The sequence below is a fragment of the Podarcis muralis genome, chromosome 3, assembly GCF_964188315.1.
Source record: "Podarcis muralis chromosome 3, rPodMur119.hap1.1, whole genome shotgun sequence".
NCBI classification, from domain to species: Eukaryota; Metazoa; Chordata; class Lepidosauria; order Squamata; family Lacertidae; genus Podarcis; species Podarcis muralis.
This window is the reverse complement of record NC_135657.1, coordinates 33,525,227-33,549,573: the sequence shown is the minus strand read 5'-3', so window position 1 is coordinate 33,549,573 and position 24,347 is coordinate 33,525,227. Positions and strand designations below refer to the sequence as shown.

Below are 24,347 nucleotides of genomic sequence, written 5' to 3'. Positions count from 1 at the left end.
CTTAATTCGTTAAAAAAACCACCCTAATCCTCTTAAAGCTAAATTCAAGTGTAATGCATATTAAAATATTATATAGTATTTATGTTGGACCTACCCGTGCTTTTCTCTGCTCGGTATCAATGGGATTTTGTTGTGGCTTTCATCAGCATGGATAACCTGAGCGACATACTCCCCACTTTGCTGGAAGTATCTGTAGACAGCCACTTGCACAGTGCAGTCTTCACTAGTGCTTTTCAGCCAAGGGCTCAGAATGAGGAAGTTCGTGCTTTCTGATGTACTGAGGTATAGGAACGAGCCTGCAATGAAAGAGAAGAGAAGAAGCTGATTACCCTCCCCAAAAGTGTAAATGATAGCAAGGATTGTTGTACAAACTAGGGCTAGCAGCTTCCTTTACCTTGAAAAACAACTGTTCATTCTAGAGTCAGTCTGGTGTTATTGGATTGTTCATCTAAAATGCCACTAAAGTTCTAAAGTATGGCATCTGCACACAAAACCTGAACCGTCATTCCAGACTCTGAAATGGAGCAAAGAAGAGCTACTGGGACTTGGCATGTATCAGGAAAGCCGATGGTGCCATAAACCCAAATCAGTAAGAAATCTCAGTGCCAAGATATGCTCAGGGGGGCTCAGGCACAGAATACCTGGCATATACTTGGAAAGGCGTTTCTGGAACCATAGCCAGATTCTCATTAGTCCTCCTGATTGTAACAAGGAATATACCAAGGTTGCAGCTATTGTCAAATTATCTTTCTTTTCTTTTTTCTTTGGTCCTGGAACTGACCCTAGGAATTCGGAGTCAGGTGTTTACTTAAACATTTGCCTTACTAGCTGATTGAGAAATGTGAACAACCCTAACCCGTGTCTACTCGGAAGGTACTCCTATTGAATCCATTGGGATTTATTACCAGGTTAGTGGGATTAGGATTGCAGCCCTAGTTTCCATTAGAAGAAGATCAGTGGAGGGTTGTGTAGTATTTTGGTTTGTTTAAAAACATGTAAGTTCAGCAGACAGCTTAAACATTCTAATAGACAGGAAGATTTGCTGCCTCACATCAGTTCTCCAAATGCAGTCAGTCTCCAAGATGCTAACACAGCCCTAATAAGGTTGCCATATTTTGAAGAGCAAAAAAGGGGACACATATGCTGACTTCTACTTTTAACTAGGGATCACTATGACGACTCTACCCATGAAAAAGGGGACTTGTCCTGGAAGAAGAAGAAGAAGAAGAAGAAGAAGAAGAAGAAGAAGAAGAGTAGGAGGAGGAGGAGTAGTACTAGTTTGGATTTGATATCCCGCCTTTCACTCCCTTTAAGGAGTCTCAAAGCGGCTAACATTCTCCTTTCCCTTCCTCCCCCACAACAAACACTCTGTGAGGTGAGTGGGGCTGAGAGACTTCAGAGAAGTGTGACTGGCCCAAAGTCACCCAGCAGCTGCATGTGGAGGAGCGGAGACGCGAACCCGGTTCCCCAGATTATCAGTCTACCACTCTTAACCACTGGACAAATGGCAACCCTACAACTCACTTCCCTTCCTTTTTCTCTGTATCTACCGGTAACTCAAACTGCAGTCTCTCTGTCTCTCTGGTTCTTTTCATACACACTTTGCTTAGCTCATCCATACCTAGTGAGGGAAACCCCCTCCCTCAAACCCAGCTTTGAGAATACATAGGCTGTGTACCAGCTTAAAATGCAGAGAATTTCTTCTTTTTCACAGCACAGTATTTCAAATGGCATTTGCACATTAGCATGGCTTGATTTGTACGAAAGTCCCCTGCTGTATGACCACCCCAGTGGGCGGAGACCAGACGGGCAGTTCCCAATTCGGAATGAAGCTGTTTGGGGGCAGGGAAAATGCATCAAAACACAGTATTTCACAAGAAACTACAGGCTGAGGATTGTGACTAGTTGTGTGTACATGGCTTCCCAAACAGTAATAGGTGTGTGCAGCACATATCGTTAGGATGTGCACCCAGGGATTTTTATTCATTAATTATTTCAATGAAGAATGGGGGGTGGGACAACAAGACAAACAAATAAGGACAATGAAGAGGCAAAAATCTAGCAAAACAACCCCAACAAGAGTGGTCAAGAAGCCAAAAGAGGGAATTTTTCTTGCAGAGAAAAGGGCCCATGCCAAGCTGACTAGAGGCAGGGCTGCTTGTTTTTTGTTACTCATTTTGGAAAATGTTGTCTGTCAATGACAAGGCAGCCCTAATTTGCAGTAAAAGGCATTTTATATGCTATAGGCATTTAAATATATATATCCTGGGACCTTTAGCATACATATGACATCCAAGGAAGAAGTGGTGGTGGTTTCATACCAAAGTGACAAACTGTGTTGTGGGGCAGTTTGACAAGGTTATTAAAGCTGTAATCTATTCATACATTGCCCAGAAGTAAGTATTACTGAATTAAATATTGCTAACTTCTGAGAAGACATTATATGTGCTGCAAAAGTGTTGCATACTATATGGACAGCCCCAGAGAGAAAAATACAATATTAACGCTAATAGAAGAAAAGAAGGAATTTTACTATTATCCACAAACACAGAGTCTAACATTTCTACAATATTTGGTTCAGGATGAGTGCTTAATGTAATTTCATTACTACAGCAGTTTGTTCTGACATTGTTATTTTACATGCACCTAATCCATATTAAAGAGTTTTGTCATTATCTGGTACATCAGTTCTCTTGGAACTGACTTATTCAAATAAGGTGGCAGAGATTTATCTGAAGGATAAAAATAAATTTAAAAAAATATTTATATATATATTTCAAGCTGTGTTTAAGTTCAACATTTTAGTCCTCTACAGATTAAAAAAAACAAAGCTGTGTGTGACACAAAACCAACAAAAAATATATACTTACTAATCAAATATATAGAAGGAATATAACTACTTCAACCATTATAAAAGCTGCCTGCTTGTAGCGAGTATACCAGATGCATCTTGGGATGAAATAAGCTCTTGCCTATAAAAACTCACACCACAATGCAGTTGTTAATTGAGGGACCATGCTGCTTTAAGTTCTAGAAAATACTAGAAGGCAAACACCACAAAGAGACTGCATGAATATTACTTAAGGCAAGGATAGGGAACTTCAGGCTTTCAAAATGTTGATGGACTCCAACTCCAGTCAACCCGAGCCAGCATGGCCAATGACTTGAGATTGTGGGAGCTGTATTCCAAAACCACATGATGGTTTGCCTGCTTTCTTTGCCAGCCTGTGCCCTAGGAGCTCTGTCTGCCTGCAGCCATTCAAAGGAGGATCTTGGCAGCTTCCCCTGTCATGGTCATGGAGAACTCAACCAAAACTCTGTATCATGCATTGAAGATTACATTAGTTTCCCCAGTATCATTGAGAAATGTTTGGCTTCTTGGACCATGGCCTCTGCTCCCTTGAGGAAGGACGTGTAGTAGCTCATAGTGGCTGGAAAAAATGAGTTTGCTAAGAATTGCATGAACCTGATCAGGAGAGCTTTAGGGGAAGGGAGACAAGATTACAAAAGACAGGAGAACACCCAGTACTGGGGATAATAGCTTCAACTGATGAACAGGAAACTACAAGAAGGAAGCAGCTAGAGAGAATGACTCATGATTTCAGTTGTCTCTATAATAATGCACAGCCTATAGGAAACAAGCAAGACGAACTTAAGCTCTTGATACAGGATGACAAATATGACCTGAAAGGCATTGCTGAAACTTGGTAGGATGAGACTCATGATAGGAATGTAAAAATTGAGAGTCATAACCTATTCTAAAGAAGAGGAGGAGGAGGAGGAGGAGGAGGAGGAGGAGGAGGAGGAGGAGGAGGAGGAGTTTGGATTTGATATCCTGCTTTATCACTACCCTAAGGAGTCTCGAAGTGGTGAACAATCTCCAGGAATAGACCAAACAGGAAGGGAGGAGTAGGAGTATTATGCGTAAAGGATGAGTACACTTATGAAGAGCAGCATGGAAGCCAGCATGGAACTTGCAGCATGGAAGGCAGATTGAGAGTATATGGGCAGAAATTGTAGGAGAGGAAAGTAACAGTGACCTTATTGTGGGTGCCTGCTATAAACCTCCAAGCCAGATTGAAGACTTGGATGATCCTTTCCTAGAGCAGATTACCAAACATTCAAAAATAAGAGGAACATCAGTCTTCTGAATAATCACTTTTCTATATGAAAAAAGTATTATCATTTGGATTGCCATGTTTCCCTATTGTGCAGAGGTAAAAACAGCTTCTGGCCAGCCAAGGGGCTTTTCCAGAATGCCCATCTCATGTGTGATAGGAAGGGCCTTCATATGTCAGAATGTCAGAAAATACATTTTCATTTCTGCAGAATTTACCACCAGTCAATAGTATGTTTTACAATCATGTCTTTCAACCTTCTACTGAAAACCACAAGAATTAGAGCTCTAAATCATGTAGATTTAATCATGTATCTCTCAGAGGAATGCAGAAATCACTGAGATGAGAGAGAACAAACTGATCTCAGCTGCTCACAGACATATTTCTGAAGGCTGAAGTAATTGCAAATTATAACCTTGCTGATTCACAGGATGTTTGATCATTTTTTTTGTTTCTTACAAAGAAGGGTTTCTTATATAATAAAAAACTGAAAAGAAGCTAGGCTGTTTCTTGCTCAGGTTGGGCAAAGCTATGCAATAGACTGTTACTGAACATTTCTGACTCCCTAATAGTTTGATGCCAGCTGTGCCAGCTAGCTAGCATGGCACAGATTGGGCCCTCCTTGCCCATAATAATAATAATAATAATAATAATAATAATAATAATAATGTGGCAAATAGTTGGAGTCAAGGGTGAATCAAGAAGTTTTGGTGGTCCACGGGCAGAATTCAATGGCTCTGGAAAGCCAAGGGACGGATCCTGTAACAAACACTTCAGACTCAAGTGTCATTGTTGCTTACCTGGGTGATGGTCCCTGTAGCTCCGATTTCACTATCACCCTACCCTACCATGTCCTGGTAAGTGCTGGTGCTGGGAGGTTAACTCTGTGCTCCCACTCCACCTCCTGTGTTCTGCTGGATGGTGCTAATAGTCCCGCTAAACCAGCCTTCACAAACCTGGTATCCTCCAGACGTTTTGGACTACAACTCCCATAAAGTCCCATCAAGCACAGCCATACTTGATAGGTTCTTATATTCTATTATCCCACCAGGCCTGGCAAGCACAGCCATAGTTGTCCTCCCAAAAATATGGAGGGCACAAGTTCTTGAAGGCTGAGGTACATCTTCCCCAACAATGATGGAGCATCTCAGTATTAGAAAGAAAAAACCCTGAAGATGCTACCAGTGGACCACAGAGCCTGAAAGACGATTTTTATAGATCCCATAGAACAGGGGTGGCCAACTCCCAACAGACTGCGATCTACTCACAGAGTTAAAAACTGGCAGTGATCTACCCCCTTTTGGGGAGTTCAGGTTGAAGTTGTTGAGTTTTTTCAGGGAGGAGGTAAAATATTGAGCTTTTTTGGGGGGAGCCACAGTTGTTTGGCTTCTTTGCAGGGAGCCAATGATCTACCAGTGATCTACCGCAGACGTCCAGTGATCTACTGGTAGATCACGATCTGCCTGTTGGACATGCCTGCCACAGAACAAGAGACGGAACGGCTCCTTTATGAAAGCCTGACACAACAATGTCACTAAAACTTTCTCCTGTGCTCTCTGCAGTTCCAGCTGAGGGCAGCATTCTCCAGGGCTTTTGTTTGGGGTGTGGTACTCCTGGGGTCCTTTTATGAAGATAATTACTAGAGTTTTGCCCTGAAAACCCACTTTAGATTCTTATTGCCAAGGCTGCACATTCAGATTGTTTCTCATAATGCTGGTTCAAAAGAATCCTGCACAAAACTGCTCTATTTCACAATCCAGTTGTTATTCCATTGAGGATCCTTGATAATAAATCTCTTGTAATAAATACCCTGTTCTCTAAAATAATTCATTCAAGTCAGCCAGAACTCCTGCTAAATATACATGCACTGGGGCATCTAAATCTTCCTTATTTTCCCATTGTAAAAAGTATGACGTTGGCGATCTAACTGAGAAATCCACATAAGAATATGGGTTCTTTCCCCCCCTAAGAACCAGACAGGCTATCAACAACAATACTGATAATTTTATTTATGCCCCACTCATCTGGCTGGGTTGCCCCATATCTAACATATGAGCCACTGAGCCTCTTGGGCTTGCTGATTGGAAGGTTGTGGTTCGAATCCGTGCCATGGGGTGAGCTCCTGTCACTCTGTTCCAGCTTCTGCCAGCCTAGCAGTGTGAAAGCTAGGTACCACTATGGCGGGAAGGTAAATGGCATTTCTGTGAGCTCTAGCACTTGTCATGGTGTCCCGTTGCACCAGAAGTGGTTTAGTCATGCTGGCCACATTATCCAGAAAGCTGTCTGTGGACAAATACCGGCTCCCTAGGCCTGAAGCGAAATGAGTGTCGCACCCCATAGTCGCCTTTGACTGGACTTAACCATCCAGGGGTCCTTTACCTTTTACCATACAGGAAGGAAGCAATAGCAATAGCAAGGTACAGTAGACAGGGTATTTTTTTTCTAGTGCTACATGCATAAGATATAGAATTAGATAAAGTACTATTCTGCCCAAATAGTCTCTATTTTTTCTGGGTTACCAGTTAACAACAGCAACAAAAATTTAACTTTTTACCAGCCCCTCACCATAAGGTCCCAGGACCTTTGTTTTTAGAGAGCTATTCAAATGGCAAATGACCAACATTAATTTTTTTAATAACCATTCTCTATGGGATTTCCAGTCTTTATATTGTCCTCTTGGCAATCCCATAGTAGCAGTAGTATTCTGTCATTTTACTATAACACATGAAAAACTCAGACAGAGAATATGGAACATGACCAAGGCTATTCTGGGGGACTATGGCTTAAACACAGATCTTGGAAATCCAAATCCAATGATCTCACCTACTGGACCACACTTGTACACAGTTCACTTGTTAGCACAGTGATGTGGGAGCTACATTTGCTACATTCCAAAGTCCTCCAGGAACATCTGTGTGTAATTGATGAGCCTGCTACTTATTCCACCCTGCCATGGTAATATATGAACATGGTCACCAAACTGTGTTGACCCACTTCACATGAAAATATGCTTTGCTTAGGAGAAATTATTTTCTATAAGGACTTCTAATGATTCCTGGAAAATCAACAGAGGCTTCCAATTTGGAGATGAGACAGACATAATTCCTCTTATATCATCATCATTCTTGTTGTTGTAAATTCTAATGTTAACTACTCAGCATGGATTATAATTCTTATCTCAGTCATCTTCAGACCCCTCTGCAATGACTGCCAGTATTCCTGATCAGTTCACAGCTTCGCTGGGATTTGGCTGAGTCCAAGTCCAGTGCAATGGACAACCTTAGTTTAATGCGTCTGGAATGCATTATCTGCCACCCCTGTGAAAATCTACCCAAAGATAAAAAGGCTCTGGAAAGACAAAGTATCAATTTCTATGTGTTTTAGTTGTGACTCACAAGAAAAATTGGCAGCATTTTTCTGAGAACCTAGACAGCATGTTACCGTTGTTTAGCAACAACATAAAAAATACGACCCGTTTATCTTTCATGGGTAAACCAGCAGACCAAATTAGAAGCTGGCTCCTAATCTCTTCAACAGTTTTTGATTTTCTTCCAGAAATATAGCCTGTGTGGAACGTTGACTGGGAGATAGTCGCATAAGTCTTTGCTACAGATTTTTTAAAGCTTCATATTTAACTTCCTTGGACTTCATTATTTTTTATCTTAACTGGATACAGCTCTAATGAGGCCCTTGGGTATGATCCAGGGTGAATGAATAAGAGAGATAGAGCACTACAGCTTCAAACAGATTTCCCCCTCTCCTGATACCTGAGCACCTTGAGAATAAAACCTTAGATGAAAGCAGCCTTCACGGAATGTCTTGCTAGCATCATGTTCTACCATGGGCACAATTAAAATGAAATGCAAACACCAGGGCACTGCAGCAGCCCATGGTAAAGGCCCCAAGGTAATGCAGACTGTGCAGCTGGTGAATCTGATTAACACGCTGAACTGGTCATCACAGGCAGAATATTTACCATGTGAGGCACTGCAAGGTTTTGCCATAATCACCTCTTTAATTAAAGTGGGTATGAACCAATGTTATGCCTCCACAGCACCTGTATGAAAGAGATGAACACTGGGAATGATTATGTAATCAATTGGTTTAATTTTAAATTAATTAAAGACACACTACTGACATACCGGTAGCAAAAAATCTGTTGTCAGAAAGCACTGGATGCTTTTTCAGAATGCCATTCACAATGGTCATTCAATCTACCTGCAAGCAAAGCTGAGTAAGACTAGTGGTTAACCCAGCTCAGAATTCAATTTTCCTCTAGATATAATGAGGAAATTTACAAGCAGGGCGCAGAGGTGATGTGCATTACCCATCAGTCTTAAGTATCTGCTGGTCAGGGCTTGTCATGGGCATAACTTAGCAGCCATCTTGTTCCCACATATAAAGAAATATAGAGCAAATATGAGAATGGTGGTGGTTAAAGGAACAGCCAGCTTTTAACCTTGGCTGGCTGTGGGAAACTGGGGTTCCCATGACAGGCTACCATTGTTTCCCCACCATTGCCCCATTTCAATATCACTTGAGAAAGCAAGGAAACTTGGGACTCAATGATGTCGTATCATGCTATGTTTTGTTTTTCTACACTTTACTGTAGAGGAAAGAATACACTCCAACAAGTGGTAGAAGAAGAGTACTTTGACATGGAACCCATGGGCCACACACTGCTTTGTTGTGTGGGGTATGGGGAATGAAGCCAAAATTTGGTGCACACACCCCATTCTGCTTTCCCAAAGCCAAATGAGCAAGGTACCAGGCTTTGGAAAGGAAGCACAAGACTCTGGCAGGATCCTATAGTGGTCCCACCTGTTTCCCAAAGCTGGGAAAGCATTAACTAGGCTTTAGGAAGGAGGATAGAGGACTCTAGGACCCTAGAACCCTGTCAGAGCCCTTATACCTCCTTCCTGAAGCTCAGTGCCTCCTTGCTTGGCTTTGGGAAGGCAATGCAAGGACTGAAGGGGGGGCGTGTCAAATGCTGTCAAGGGCTGCCAAAAAAATGCCCCAAGGGCCGCATGCAGCCTTTAGGTCATGTGTTGGACTGCCCTGATGTAGAAGAACCTCACACATTGGTTGTATCCCTGTCATAAAGTCATAAAAGTAGATGCTTTTTTGGGCATAGCTGCTCCTTGGGAGAAGTTGGGACACTCTGGATTAAATTTATTTGTATACTGCTTCCTAGATTGTCAATCTCTTGTTGATCCACTGTTGTTAACTGAATAAATATCACTGATTGCACATACTTTAGGAATGAGTGTGTATGGTGGGAAGGCTGCTATATAAATACTAAGACAGATCTGAAAAGAGAAGACAACCCAGTCAGTAGAGCATGAGACTCAATCTCAGGTTCATGGGTTCAAGCCCCACATTGGGCAAAAGATTCCTGCATTGCAGGGGGCTGGACTAGATAACCCTCATGGTCCCTTCCAACTTTAAAATTCTATGAATCTATGAGACATATTTGCAACACTGTTGTTGCATTTAACCATTATTTAAACGCACCCACTTACAGAAGGAGAGCAAATGGATGTGAATTTGCTGGCAGTGTTACACAGCAGGGGTTTTACTTCAATTCACTTTTTATTTAAACAACAATGGCCTTGGTCAATAACCCTAACACAATTTCTTTCAGAACAAATAATGAGAATCCTAAATAATGCTTTTCCTAGGCCATTTATGCTTAAATCAGAAGAATTTCCCTACAATTATTTTCTTTACAATCAGCTCATAATGCTTTTCTTCATGAATGAGTTAGTTATATTGTAAGTTGCTGTTTATTAATTTGCTGTTACTCCAAGCCAGATGCAGAAAAACATATTTAATCAAAAGCTCAATGGAATTAATATAGCTGACACTAAAATATATTTAGTGGTCTCTAATTGCAGTAGCATTCAGTAGGAGACAAATGAATTAATCTTGCACTCAAGGTTTTTCTCTAATAGTTGCCAGACTGTTGGCAGCATTTCAAAATTAATGGCATGAAAGTAAATGGATGTTTTAGAAAATGAGTGACAAGGCAGGATCACTCGACATCAAAAGATGTATTCTTGTTGCTATTATAGTCAATTTCATGGGGAATGTACAAGAAAAGACTAACGCAAGGTATTTAAATATCCAAGGTTTCACTGCCTGTCTTTAGAGATGGAGAAGAAATTTGATTCAGTATGCATTTAAAGATAAATCTATCAAATCTGCACTCTCTGAAACAATATGCAAACCAAAACACAGCTATCCTTTGAAATTCACACTTATGTGAATTTTGCAATACAATTCAACATTCAAATTTTACAAAAATGCATATATTAGAGGGAAGTGCCTAAAATGATATTAGTGAAAATAACACAGAGAAGTGCATTATATTGAGGAAAATTGCTTGCAAAAATGTGTCCATTAGTCGAAGTTGTATGTAAAAATGTATTTATTAGGAGAAACTCATATTAAAATGCTGGTGAATTTTCATGAGGGTTTTTTTAAAAAACAAAATCGCAAATGGCTGCAAAATGTGGGAAACTGAATTTAAGATTGAAAACATGAGAAACTGAAAGAACCAAAACTGACAAATCCTGATTTGTGGGCTTTCCTGCAGGACACTGGCAGCCCACCTCAGAGCTGATTTGGGCCTCTCCTCTCAAGCAGCCAGAATTGATCTAGCCTATCTGAGATACTGGAGCAGGCTAAATGCCTTTGAGGATCATATCCTTACTAAGCTCTGCTGCTTAGAACAACTAAGGACAGGGGGCTGGGCACAAAAGCGCCAAGATAAGCTTAGGCCTTATAATCTCCAAATGGAGAACTACTTAGCCCTTAGCCCACATGACCATAGAAACTGGATCAAAAGATCAGGATGCCAACCATGACAGAGCATCCACCATTACTCTACTTGGTGCACTCTGGTACTCATCATGGTGTCCCGTTGCACCAGAAGCAGTTTAGTCATGCTGGCCACATGACCCAGAAAGCTGTCTGTGGACAAACACCAGCTCCCTCGGCCTGAAGTGAGATGAGTGCTGCACCTCATAGTCAGCTTTGACTGGACTTAACCATCCAGGGGTGTTTTACTTTGTCTTTTTACCTTTTACTTGGTGTATTGTATCTTTGAGATGAAAAGAATCCCAAGAGCATGCCTGCCAGTTAGGTTGTTCAGTTAAAGAAGCTTAAGTTTAGTTGATGGATGTTGGGACAGATGTAGGTGCTTCGTCAGTGTGTACCCAATGGGTTTCGCCGTACAGTGGTACCTCGCAAGACGAATGCCACACAAGACAAAAAATTCGCAAGACGAAAGGGTTTTTGGTTTTTTGAGTTGCTTCGCAAGACGATTTTCCCTATGGGCTTGCTTCACAAGACGGAAACGTCTTGCAAGTTTGTTTCCTTTTTCTTAACACCGTTAATACAGTTGCGACTTGACTTCGAGGAGCAACTCATAGCCTTTTTTGAGGTTTTTGAAGACTTTGGTGATTTTTGAAGCTTTTCCAAAACTTTCCCAAAACCGTGCTTCGCAAGACGAAAAAAATCGCAAGACGAAAAAACTCACGGAACGAATTAATTTCGTCTTGCGAGGCACCACTGTACTAGATTCATCAGGTACCGTTTGGTACACACTGACCAAGCTTCTAGCTGTGGGACTACTCAGGAGCCATGAGGACATTACCGCTGCTCAGGTTGTTTAGCCTGTCCCTTTGCTTTGCCTGTGAAGGAGTTTTCTGACATCAACACTGGCTTCAGGATTCAATTAAAGCGTTTTTTGAATTGTGCCACCAAAAATATTATTTATGTGGTCCAGTGCCCTTGTAATTTACTGTATGTGGGCAAATGTTCTAGATCTTTAAGGACTAGGATAGGGAAGCATAGATCTTGTATGAGAAATGCTGTGACAAGTGCCCCTCTGGTGGAACATTATTTCCAGAAAAAGCACAGCAACACTGATATACAATTTTTTGCCATTTGGCGACTGAAGTCTGACCCATACAATAGAATTAATACTGAGAAGGTACTCTTGAGACAAGGAATTTCATTTAGTCATCTTCTTAATACAATCACACCGCATGGGTTGAATATATCTTTATTTGGGGCTTTTTCTTTGTAGTACTCGGTGTTTCACAGTCTCTACTCTTAAAGGTACACTAGTGAGCTCACTAGCTCCTCTGTGCTCTGCTCACCAGCAAGCAGCAGTTGCCTCTACTTATACCCAATGTGGGACCTTGTTCACTTCACAGGTGAGTCAGCCTCCCTCATGGTCTGGAAGAGTTTACAATATAATGTTTGGCTTGGGTTGCTACCATTTTATTTTATGTTGTCAGCTGAGGAAGGAGTTTCTCTTTGAAACTGGGATCACTGGACTTCAGTCTTGTTTGCTACCACCGCTCCGCTGCTCCCAAGAATTCCCTTGCACCGGAGATAATGAAAATATATTATTAATTGTAATACTGTACTTATTTTGGTGATTCTGGAGTACCGCTTACATGTACTGCATGCCTTGTTATAGCGGGTACATTGTGACGAATACATTCCTTATACTTTGCTTGCCATATATTGTGTCTTTGTATGCTGGCCTGAACCCCTGTTTTTTTTTTCTATTTGTGTATGTTGCTATACAGTGGGTTCCTTATTTTTGTGCTAGAAGCTTGAGCAAAGCAGGGGGGCGGGTTCAACCCTGAGAGGGAAATGGTGGTTTTAATGGAGGTTTTAGTCATGCAGGGGTGGAGGAACACTGGAGTTTCTTTACAAAATAAAGAATCAAACTGGTTAGAACATGGAGAAATAGCAGGAATGGGTACAACACAGAAGCTAACCCCAAAAAGCTAACACAACAGAGCCTTTCCAAACCCCCTTCTTGCTGTACTCAAACCTTGGTTTGAACTCACCCCCTGCTCAGGCCAATCAAACCTCTGCCATTGTTTAAAAGGGGGCAGGGATCCTCTCAGTATCCTATCTTCTCAGTTGACTGTCCTAAGTTGTAATTGAGTATTATCCACACCAGTAAAAGCTTTTATTTTAAACATCTTTGAAGTGTGACATATATCCCTGAATCCAGACACGGTAAAATGAAAAGTAAAAATGAGGACATGGCACAAGAGTTTGCAGTGCAGGTGGGCACATATTGCTGGACTACAACTTCTATTATCCCTGACTGCTGGCTATGCTGTCTGGAATGATGGGAGTTAGAGTCCAGTAACACCTGAAGAGCCACGGTCCTCCCACCTCCGGTTTACAGTGATATAACTCATGTTGATTGTTTGAAATAGCATCAGTCTAACACATGGCAGAACCACCTCAGTATCAAGCACAGACATTTGATCTCTAATTGCTGGAGTTTCATATTTTCTGTTTAACATTGCCCAGAAAACCAAACTCAGAAACAAAGCAAGCCTAGCTACTTCAGTTGACCATACTTAGAATGTAGAGCAGGCTTCCTCAACTTCGGCCCTCCAGATGTTTTGAGACTACAATTACCATCATCCCTGACCACTGGTCCTGCTAGCTAGGGATCATGGGAGTTGTAGGCCAAAAGCATCTGGAGGGCCAAGGTTGAGGAAGCCTGATGTAGAATTTTAACAGTCAACAGCAAAATAGTTATTCTAAATATGAACTTCATCTTAACACTGCAGGGGAGATGGGTTTATAGGTTGTTTGTTTTTTGTAAGAGTAAACAGCTCCGACAGATTAGAGCTGTAAAGCTCCTTAAAAAGGCAACATCCACTGGGGGCCTCATGAAGAATAAATAAAGCAAACTATTTCATGTTACTGACTTTGATGAACAAGGGAAAGCATTTTCATCAGGGTTACAAAATAAAAAAGCTATTAAGATGTAGTACACTTCACATTCTGCTAACAACACTTGAGGCCAAGGGTCAAACTCAAAGTGACTGTGATATGAGCTCTATGTCTCCTCTTTGAGGAAAAAATACCAGCTGTCAGAGGAGATAGGTATTCCCCACCCCCAGCAGAAGCTTTTTTGGAATAATGCTAGGTCATAATATAGTCACTACATTGCATGTTGTTCCAAGGGCATTCTGGGGATCAAATGCTGGCCTCCAGCTACCAAGAAGAGCACCAATAAGTTTAAAAAGAGAGAAATCAATGCTAGTGACCCACACCACCAAGTGCACCTGTGAAACTTTTTTTTGGGGGGGGGGAGGATCATTCTCCTGAAAAATCTATGTAATTTGACCTCCTTCTGCCATTTTCACCAATCATCATATTGGGGTAGGCCATTTCATCTCAGCTCTACCTCTCCTATGTCAGATGTTCCTTGTAAAGTCACATGCCTTCATGTTCCTCAAAGCACCAGGCACATGGATTGCCATATACAGTGGTACCTCTAGTTATGAACTTAATTTGTTCTGGAGGTCCGTTCTTAACCTGAAACTGTTCTTAACTAGAGGCGTGCTTTTGCTAATGGGGCCTCTTGCTGCCACTGCGCCCCTGGCACACGATTTCCATTCTCATTCTTGGGCAAAGTTCTTAACTCGAGGTAACTCTTCCAGGTTAGCGGAGTTTGTAACCTGAGGCGTTTGTAACTGGAGGTACCACTGTACTTTACAATGTTCATCTCAGGGAGAATCACCTGCTCTCATAAACATTTGCATTTCATTGTCTAGAATCATTATTGGTACAAATATTTATATATATAAATTCTGTCAATGAGACACTTTCAGAAGGTACGTGGCAGCTGATTGCTTTTTAAGAAAGCTCCCTATGGCTGATATGGAATTTAGCTTGTTGCTGCTTCTATGTAATTTCTATGTCAAAACAACCACACTGATGGCTACTTTATTTCTGGTCCCAGTTCAAGGTGCACACATGAAAGCTTTCAACTACTTACAGCCCAAATATCTGACTATCCTTCCCCACTGACCCTCTCAGGTGTTAAAACCAATAGAGGGGGCCCTCTTGGTACTCCTACCACCCTCAGAAGTTCAGCTTGTGGTAGCCTGGAAGAGGGATTTTTCTTTTGCAGCAATTAGGTTGTGGGATTGCTTTCCAACAAAAGTGCACCTGGCACCTTCATTATATGGTTTCCACCATATGCTGAAAACACACTTCTTTACTCAGACTTTTGACACCTGAGAGGTGTGTTTTCAGGACACTCCCCATTCTGGTGAATGCAATTTGCGTTAAATTGTTGTAACCTGCCTTGATGGTGAAGGACAGGTAAATTGGAAATAATAATAATAATAATAATAATAATAATAATAATAATAATAAAAAAAAATTTTTGATTATTATTATTATTGATGATGGAACCATTGAACTGCAAGGGACCTCTAAGGTCATCCATGCAGGACAGCTAATATTACAGTATCATGATGGGTAACAACCCAGCCTCTGGTTATAGCAAGATGGAGTCATCCACCTTCCACCTTTGTTCCACTGTCAAGCAACTCACAGCGTTAGAAAGGTTTTTCCAAACAATCTTAATGACACTTTAACTTTTGTGCTGTTGCTGCCTTGAATTTTCTTGTGAAAAAAGGTAGGATATAAAATTTACAAATCGGTATCACAACAGCACCATGGTATCTGGAGAGAGAGGAAATTATTTTAACACAGTGGAATGATAAACCACATATGATGGCAATTACATTTTACTTGCTTTGCCCTTTTCACAAAGTTAATTTCATACTTGCGCACTGTCTTTTAATATGATGAGTGTACTGTCAGCTGTGCACTTTTCCCTCTGTGTGCCGGATTAATTAGCTGCTTGGAATGTTGGTTGCCTTTTCTTCCTCAGCAAAATACTTACATTATGATAGAGAGTTGGTGGCTGAGTATGTTTTGATTACAGTAGCCCAATGGTAATTAAGATTATAGATGTTGATTTTATGTTGGTTTTGTTAATTTCACTCTCTCTGACAGTTTCATTTCAGGCCTTGTTCTGGAGGTTTTGCTGCCACTGAAATACTGTTTAAAGTAAGCAGAGAGGTACATGGATTCCTCTTGGATACGGAGGGTGTCTGCTGCCATGTGAACTGTAGCAGAAGGGGGGTCTGTCTAGTGGAATCACAAGGACTTATTTCCTTCTGGAAATCAGAACAGAGGAGAATTTTGGGGTGGTTATTTGTTATTGTTTAGTCATTTAGTCGTGTCCGACTCTTTGTGACCCCATGGACCAGAGCATCAGGGTCTTTTCCAGGGAGTCTTCTCTTCTCATGAGGTGGCCAAAGTATTGGAGCCTCAGCTTCAGGATCTGTCCTTACAGTGAGCACTCAGGGCTGATTTCCTTAAGAATGGATAGGTTTGATCTTCTTGCAGTCCATGGGACTCTCAAGAGTCTCCTCCTGTACCATAATTCAAAAGCATCAATTCTTCGGCGATCAGCCTTCTTTATGGTCCAGCTCTCACTTCCATACATCACTACTGGGAAAACCATATACGGACCTTTGTCGGCAGGGGTGGTTATTTAACAACATGTATAAAACCCTGAAGTAGTTTACAAGGAATAGTCTCACAACTTCCCCACAAGGTGGGCCACAACCTGTGAGAATGTGGAGACTTTTCTTTATAAATTCCTGTATGTCATTCAGGAGGCCCTTGAGGAAGCAATAACTTTCTGACAGTAAGAACTGTTTGATAGTGGAACGGACTACCTCAGAAGGTGGTGGAGTCTTCTTCAATGAAGGTTTCTAAGTGGAAGTTGGGTGGCCATCTGTCAGAGATTCTTTAGCTGTGGTCCCTACATTGTAGGGGGTTGGACTAAGTGACTCTACAATTCTATGATTCTAAGAGGAGTGTCATCCCTATCACATGTGGACATAAAGTTATTAAAAGAGAAACACTGCTGCCCTTTTGGCAATGGCACCCTCCAATGCCCCCCAAATTCCCCTTTCAGCCCCCATCCTGGCTGAAAGGAAGACCCTAGGCTCCATTTTGATCAGCATGGTATCTCTGAGAAATTGCACCTCCTCCCACCAACCTGATCTGGTGCCTGATCCAAGACCTTGCATTAGTCCCAACCTGGATCTGCCCCTGAACTGATTGGGATATAGTGTTTTAAAACCACAATTAAATAAAGGGGGACAGGGAAAGGGGGAGGCATTGTGCATCTTTCCCTGCTTCCAACCACACTGCCGAGAGCACAACTGAGTCTTCCACTCACCATCTGGGGAACCAGCAGGAGAACACAGCCAAAACTAGCAGGACTGAATTTGCTGCTAACCAGTTGGTGAGCAGAGGATTCAGTCCTGCTGGATACTGCTTTACCAGGGAATGTGCTGGCAAAGCAAACCCTGGCAGCCAGCAGGATTGAATTCTCCCTTCACCAGCTGATGAGTGGATGGTTCAGTCCTGCTCATTTTGGCTCTGTGTGCATGTTTCCCTGCTGGGAACAGGTGCGCTTAGCCCAAAAACACGGCACAGCTACTTCCCAGCACTCTTGCAAACAGCTGCACTTGGTTCTTTGCAGAGGCTGCCTGCTCTTCCAGCCCTATTTTTAGAAACCTAGCTGATTTGGAAATTTAAAAAAATCAAAAAACGGGTCCATTTCAGGCATGCACCAGGTATCTTGTTAGCTGCACAATTTTAAACAGGTAATTTCACAATCATATGTGGGAGTGGGATTGCCCATCTTGACCAACAGAGCAACCAATATTTGTGAGAGGAAGACAGCACAATTAAGAAACTGCATTCATCTTTGTTTTTTTGTGGGTCCCAGGTAGGGATGTGCATTAAAAAAGACAAATGAGAAATTTTATCCCTCTTATCAAAACTGTTTGCTTCCCTCTGAATTCTTTGGATGTTTCCTCCAAGCTGAAGGCCCCATATGCACCTCAAAGTTTTGCTTTTAATAAATTAATATTTTAAACACTTGGTTTGTCAGGTACCAGCAAAATAGGCTTCATTAGCACCCTAAGTAGGGGCAGGCTTGGGTAATCTTTTATAACATGGCACTTGTGCAAGGCCAAAATTTGGTGTCCCCAAATGAATCTTCCCAATTGTGGATCTTCTCAATTTTGTGCTTCCCTTTGCAGGGGAACTGCCCAAACCACCTTAACTCCAACGCTGCTGTAAACCAAGCACATTTCTATTTCTGCCTCCTCCATGTAGTCCAGTTCTGTGGAGCTGTATGATATGGTGTATCATATGCACCATAACACACTGTGCTCCTACTGTTGGCTAATATTAGGCTGAAGGAAAAAACAACAACCCCAGCAGTTGCTCTTTACAGAGGTGTGTATTCAAATTGTGTACCTCCATACGTAGGTGTGCTTTGTACTCTGCAAGCAGTGTTATCATTGCTTTATTTGGCAAGTTGCAATTATACCCAGGGAAGAAGCATCAGAACCTCAGGTACCAGAAACACAACAAAGAGCAATATGAAAGGCATGGTTTTTAGACCGTAAGCATAAAGGCAGAACTTTGTTGTTTTTTTTATATGGTACAGCACCTTGAGAGTTATTATTATTATTATTATAAAGGCACATAGGAAACAATAAATATTATTATTACTCTGTTAGGGAAATTCTTCTATGAAAAACTTATTTTGTTCTAGTAAGATTTGTATTATATGTACTGATCAAATCAATGGGGGTGGGGGGAATGGATATAAAGATTCCAATATTGTATTCTCTTAGAACTATATGTCGTCTTAACTCAATTCCTAAATGACTCAACGGTGGTTTATAGCCCAGCTGATACTCATTGAACTGAAGTTAATTAAAACTTAAAATGCAGCAGTGAAATTAAAGCTTTACCACTGAATTTAAATAATCCAGCACAGTTGATCAGTCAAGTTCAACGCAGCAGGACCTCAACAAAATTGTGTTCCTTCTCTACAGTACTGCGTAATGTTGTGTGCACTTTGTGTGGAAGGCCCCAATCCTGCTTCCTTCCGCAGGGTTTATTCCTCTGAGCACAGTAGGTCTTGCTTCTTCCTTAACCATAAAATAACCTCCATATACTGGGAGAATTAAAATATCAGCAGACTTGAGCTTTATTCAACTAAATAAGTATGTGAGCAGAATAGCTTACACTTGTGCAATGGGACTTCCCTTCTTTGAGCACCCAAATCTGTTCCAAAGGTTTGGAACAAGCCCCAGAACAGATTTAAGGGCACACGGGGAGAGGGGAAATCCCAATGCACAAGTAGAAGTAATTCTGTTCATGCAAGGAACTTATCTGGTTCTGAATTAGTGGGATAGAACTGGCAATTTAACCTCTGGCACAATTTACCTGAAAGGCGTGCTAAAACATTCCTGTGGAGCAAACATTTGTCCCTCTTTTCCACAGGCTGCCCACTGCCTGAATAGCAGCAGCTTTGGCATAACTTCACTCAGAAACTGGGCTGCTTCTATCTGGGAAGTGACCCCACTTACTCAGGGATCACTCAGTAAACATGATTTATGTCACAACACCACACAGCCAATCACATTTGTGTATGTGATGGTGAAGTCATGAAGTCCATACAGAGTAAGTAGAATTCCTGGATCAGTATTGGCTTTGCTGTGAACAAACCATTTGTCCCCTTCTGCAATGTCGAAAAATGAAAACAAAAAAAACCTGCTGTGTGGAGGATGCTTTTTGGAGCTGATAAAAGTTTAGGGAAAAGCAACTCCCCTTTCAACTCAGCCATAGTAACTAGTTGTTATGTTTATGCCAATATAAATGTATGAGAACAAAATGTATATGAATAATACAAAAGAGACAGAACAGTTCTTTTTGGCTTTTATTCAGAGCACTTTGCATAGCCCAGTACAGTCACAAAAACTGGAAAAACCAAAGCACAATATTTAAATTTGTGAGTGTTTCTGAGAGCATAACAGAAGAACGTGTCTGGTACATAGTTTGAATATAGGGGCCCAAAATATAAGGCCCCTATTTAATCTAGTGCTGGAAACCAGAATAAATATGCTCACATTTGTTCCCTAGTGCTGTTGATTTTTTTTTAACTCATTAGTGTCATGTTTTTTCTTCCTGGTTAGCTATTTGATTTCTGAAAAGCTGTGCACACTAATTCTCTTTTAAGTGAGTTCCCCCATTATGGAAATCCTGACTATCTGTTTGAATGCTATGTCCTCTATTAATCTTCCTATTCCAGTTAATAGCCTCTTAGTGCTGTGTTTGAATTAATCCACCACTTGCACAGCAGCTTGGTTGCAGAAAACTGAGCCCTGGAAGTAGACAAATTCAAAGAAGTGCCGGGGGTGTTGTATCATTAACAGTTGATTGAAAGGAGAATTCTGGCTGGCACAGTGTCTCCCATCAAAGTTATGCATTGTGGGTCAGTATGGGCATAACACTACTGTTATGTACTGAGTTGAATAGGATCCAAAATGCAGCAGTCTGATTGGTCCTAGAACAATAGGATCCAAAATGCATCAGTCTGATTGGTCCTAGAACAATAAGATTCAGAATGCAGCAGTATGATTGGTCCGCAGGAGCCACCCAATCCAGCTCCAGATGGAAGTGAATCCACAAACTGATTGGCCTACAGGAGAATCCTGGAATTAGCCAATCCAATGCAGCCCATTGTGTAAATAATGTATATAAAGCAGATATTTTGGGGGAACTTCCATTTCCTCCTCACCACTATGAGCTGAATAAAGAGCATGAAATCCATTCTCGACTCCGAGTATATTTCTACTACCAAGTTCAGAAACTGTGGCAAGCTTCCCTAAACTATCAGGGTCATGGATACATATAGAATTGGGAGAAAGGGCTGGGGGCACCACCAAAAAAATGGCTGCCATGTGGGTGTGTCCCATCTTAAAATGAGAAGACACACTGGATCTTCTTCGCATTATATTTATACAGGATTCCCTGCAAACCACCACCTAATTAAAGCTTATGATGGCATCTACAGACTGCTCAGTAAGGTTAACATATCCAGGGCTTGCTAGCAACACCATGACAAAAAGGGGTGGGGGTATCAAAAGCACTATCACAGATCTTCATGATTTTATCAGGGCATGCTCCCCAAACTGCCATCAAACTGCTGGATGTATCTGTAGATACAAGCACCATCATGAAGCTCCTTTAGGATCTGTGTGTCAGTGCAAGGTTTTTGTACAACCTTGGTACTGATAACCTCCATATTTGTTACGGCCCAGTCAGTGGAGACAGAGGCAATCTGTAATTTGATGGTGGCTTGAGAGATCCTCTACTAACCCCTCAGAACAGCAGACTAGTTTAGAAGGTGGAGCCCTGGCTGCATAGGGCAAAACAAGTCTGTTTTCTAACACCTCACCCCCTCCTACCCCACAGGTAGCTGCCACTTGAGGTTCTTTCCACCTGATATTAGAAGACCCACCCTACAGAGTGAGAATTTTAATGCCAACACAGAAAAAATGATTCCAGAAATCATGTCAAAATGTTTACCATATAGTGTCATTGTCAACTCTGCAACTCTAACCTCTCCCACCCTTTTTATTCTTCTTCACGGTGTACATCTGTATACTCTTTTAGTACTGCAGGGCAAACTGATTTGATCTGGAAAATTAATTTCATGTTTGCACTGCTTTTTACAATTCAATAAATAAACAAATGGAAAGTGATTTCCAGGGCTTCATTTATGCATTGCAACTGGTATCAAGTTTGCCAGCAACAAGAACTTCGAGTTGCTTGTTTACTGCCTTTTAAAAGCAAGCCAAATACAAAATTAATTTCCCAAATCAAATAAAAGATAACAGCCAGGACACATTTCCTACATGTCAGGCTTTAATCTCACTTATGCATTTGTTGTTATTTTCAGTAATGTTGTATCACATATAATTAGAAAACGGAATCCTTTGGAGAGAAAACGTTTTCTGATAAATTGGACTAGTTCACAGTGTACAGGGCTGTGAGATCCCAAGCTGTGTTTCTTGATATCTGAATGCCTTTGTGAGGATATACAATATTCATTTTGTCTTGCATCCACCTTTAGGGGGACCAAAGACCAAGGAGGACCTTTTGTAAAAGAGGTGTTGCATGCTATCATACAGAGGGGGAAACTGCACCTTTTGAAATTCCTCTATGTTTTTAAGGTACAAAATTGTCCTCTTGACCTCCTATTGCATCTGTTTATCCTACCTACTGCCTACCTACTTACTGCCAATGAGGTGCAGGTTTATAGGCTGTCTATTCTCTCATATTTCAGAAATAGACTGGAAAGAGAAGCTGCTGAATTGCAACTCATTACCAAACTTAAAACCATGGAGAGACCTGGTCTGAACAAAGACATTGGATTCTTATACATGACAAAGCCATTTTTCACCTTCTCACCCCTTGCTTTTTCCTGTAAGACCTATTGCAGTCGTTAAGAGTCGTCAACAGGCTCATCACAGCTATCTGCCAATCACCCATTCCCACCACCCTTCTGAGTAATACCCCTCCCCACCTTCTCACTATATAGAAGGATCTGGCAACTTCTGTTTCAGTGTATCTGAAGAAGTGTGCATGCACACGAAAGCTCATACCAAGAACTAACTTAGTTGGTCTTTAAGGTGCTACTGGAAGGAAATTTTTTTTTGTTTTGTTTTGACTATGGCAGACCAACACGGCTACTTATCTGTAACTATTCTCTCATAGTTAGATGTCACTCCTGTCTTCGTGTCTATTCTGGCAATACTATGACAGGACCTAATAATATGATCTACAACATCAGCGGCTTTTTCACCTGGTCATCCTCCAATGTGATATCTGCCATCACTATCTCCCAGTGACACCCTTCTGCATTCTACATTGGACAATCAGGCTAGGCCCTATGCAAATTATTCATTTTATTATTTATTTAGTTAAATTTATATACCCCCCTTCATCTAAGGATCACAGGGCGGTTTCCATAACATAATGACAACAGTTCAAAAGGCCATAGATAGTTTAATTAGTCGCCTGGGAGAAAAGGAAAGTTTTCACCTGGTGCCTAAATATATGTAATGGACATAATAGTGTTCATTAATAATGGACACTAATCTGACAACAGAAATGGCAATGTTTCCAAATGTGGGGGGAGGTATTTCAACTTCCGTGGATGCTCTAACCTAGTCCTAAAGTGGACATTTTTGACCAAAGAAACTTCAAAGAGATGAATCCCTTAATTAGCATTCATCAACAGGTTTAATTATATCACCTGTGGCATGAATCAGGATAAAGGTTTTATTGCTCTATGTATGTTAATTAGCTCACCTATGCCAACATACAAGGGACGCGGGTGGCGCTGTGGGTTAAAGCCTCAGCGCCTAGGACTTGCCGATCGAAAGGTTGGCGGTTCGAATCCCCGCGGCGGGGTGCGCTCCCGCTGCTCGGTCCCAGCGCCTGCCAACCTAGCAGTTCGAAAGCACCCCCGGGTGCAAGTAGATAAATAGGGACCGCTTACTAGCGGGAAGGTAAACGGCGTTCCGTGTGCTGCGCTGGCTCGCCAGATGCAGCTTGTCACGCTGGCCACGTGACCCGGAAGTGTCTCCGGACAGCGCTGGCCCCCGGCCTATAGAGTGAGATGGGCGCACAACCCTAGAGTCTGTCAAGACTGGCCCGTACGGGCAGGGGTACCTTTACCTTTACCTTATGCCAACATATCTCTGTGCTAACCCCCAACAACTGGTTTGTGAATGGCCACTGTTAATAAAATCATTGTTAAGGTCTGTACCTCGTGTATTCAATTTCCCTCTGACCTTACGAGTAACAAACCCACTCAACTGTGTGTTTATATGTGTATCTGTATCTCAGGATAACACTTCATGCACCTGCTTCATGAAAGCATATGCTGTGGCAAATTTGTTAGTATTTAAGCTGCCACATGGCTCTTTTTTGTTGTTTTATATAAAGTTGAACACTTGGCACTAGTACAGAATCAAAATTTGAGACTTGAGATGCCAGTGGATATAAGTATGGACATGGCCAGCGCTGGCAGGGATGTTGGGGTTTGGTTGTTTTAAGATCAGACTTCTGTGAATATGTGAATGCTAAGCTGTTTATGAATTCTATCTCATACAAATGTTCTCCTTGATAGTCGATGAGCTGAAAAAATTGTGTGTGTGAAATAGGACATACAATGGATATTTTCTTTTTTTCTTTTTACCTTTTACCCTTTTTAAAACAACAAATCTATGGTTAAACTAGACTATAAACTCATGCAGCATCTCTATATTACTTGCTAGCCCAGTATATCATCACATTGATTATTTACCCATACAAACATCATGGGAAGACTGAAAATAAAAAGGAAGATCTCCCATCTAATAGGACTCATTGTTCCATTTCCCCCAACCTATATATAATCCAGCCTACAACATGACCAGAATTCCT

At 41.5% G+C, this 24,347-nt stretch overlaps 1 protein-coding gene across 1 annotated transcript in view; it reads right to left on the bottom strand.

Annotated features, from left to right (window-relative positions):
• ALK (ALK receptor tyrosine kinase) overlaps window positions 1–24,347 on the bottom strand; it is a 559,106-nt gene that overhangs the window by 315,831 nt on the left and 218,928 nt on the right. The window contains exon 4 of the mRNA XM_028724462.2: window positions 95–296. Within this exon, the coding sequence (XP_028580295.2) occupies window positions 95–296 (202 nt within the window). The remainder of the gene's footprint in view (window positions 1–94; window positions 297–24,347) is intronic.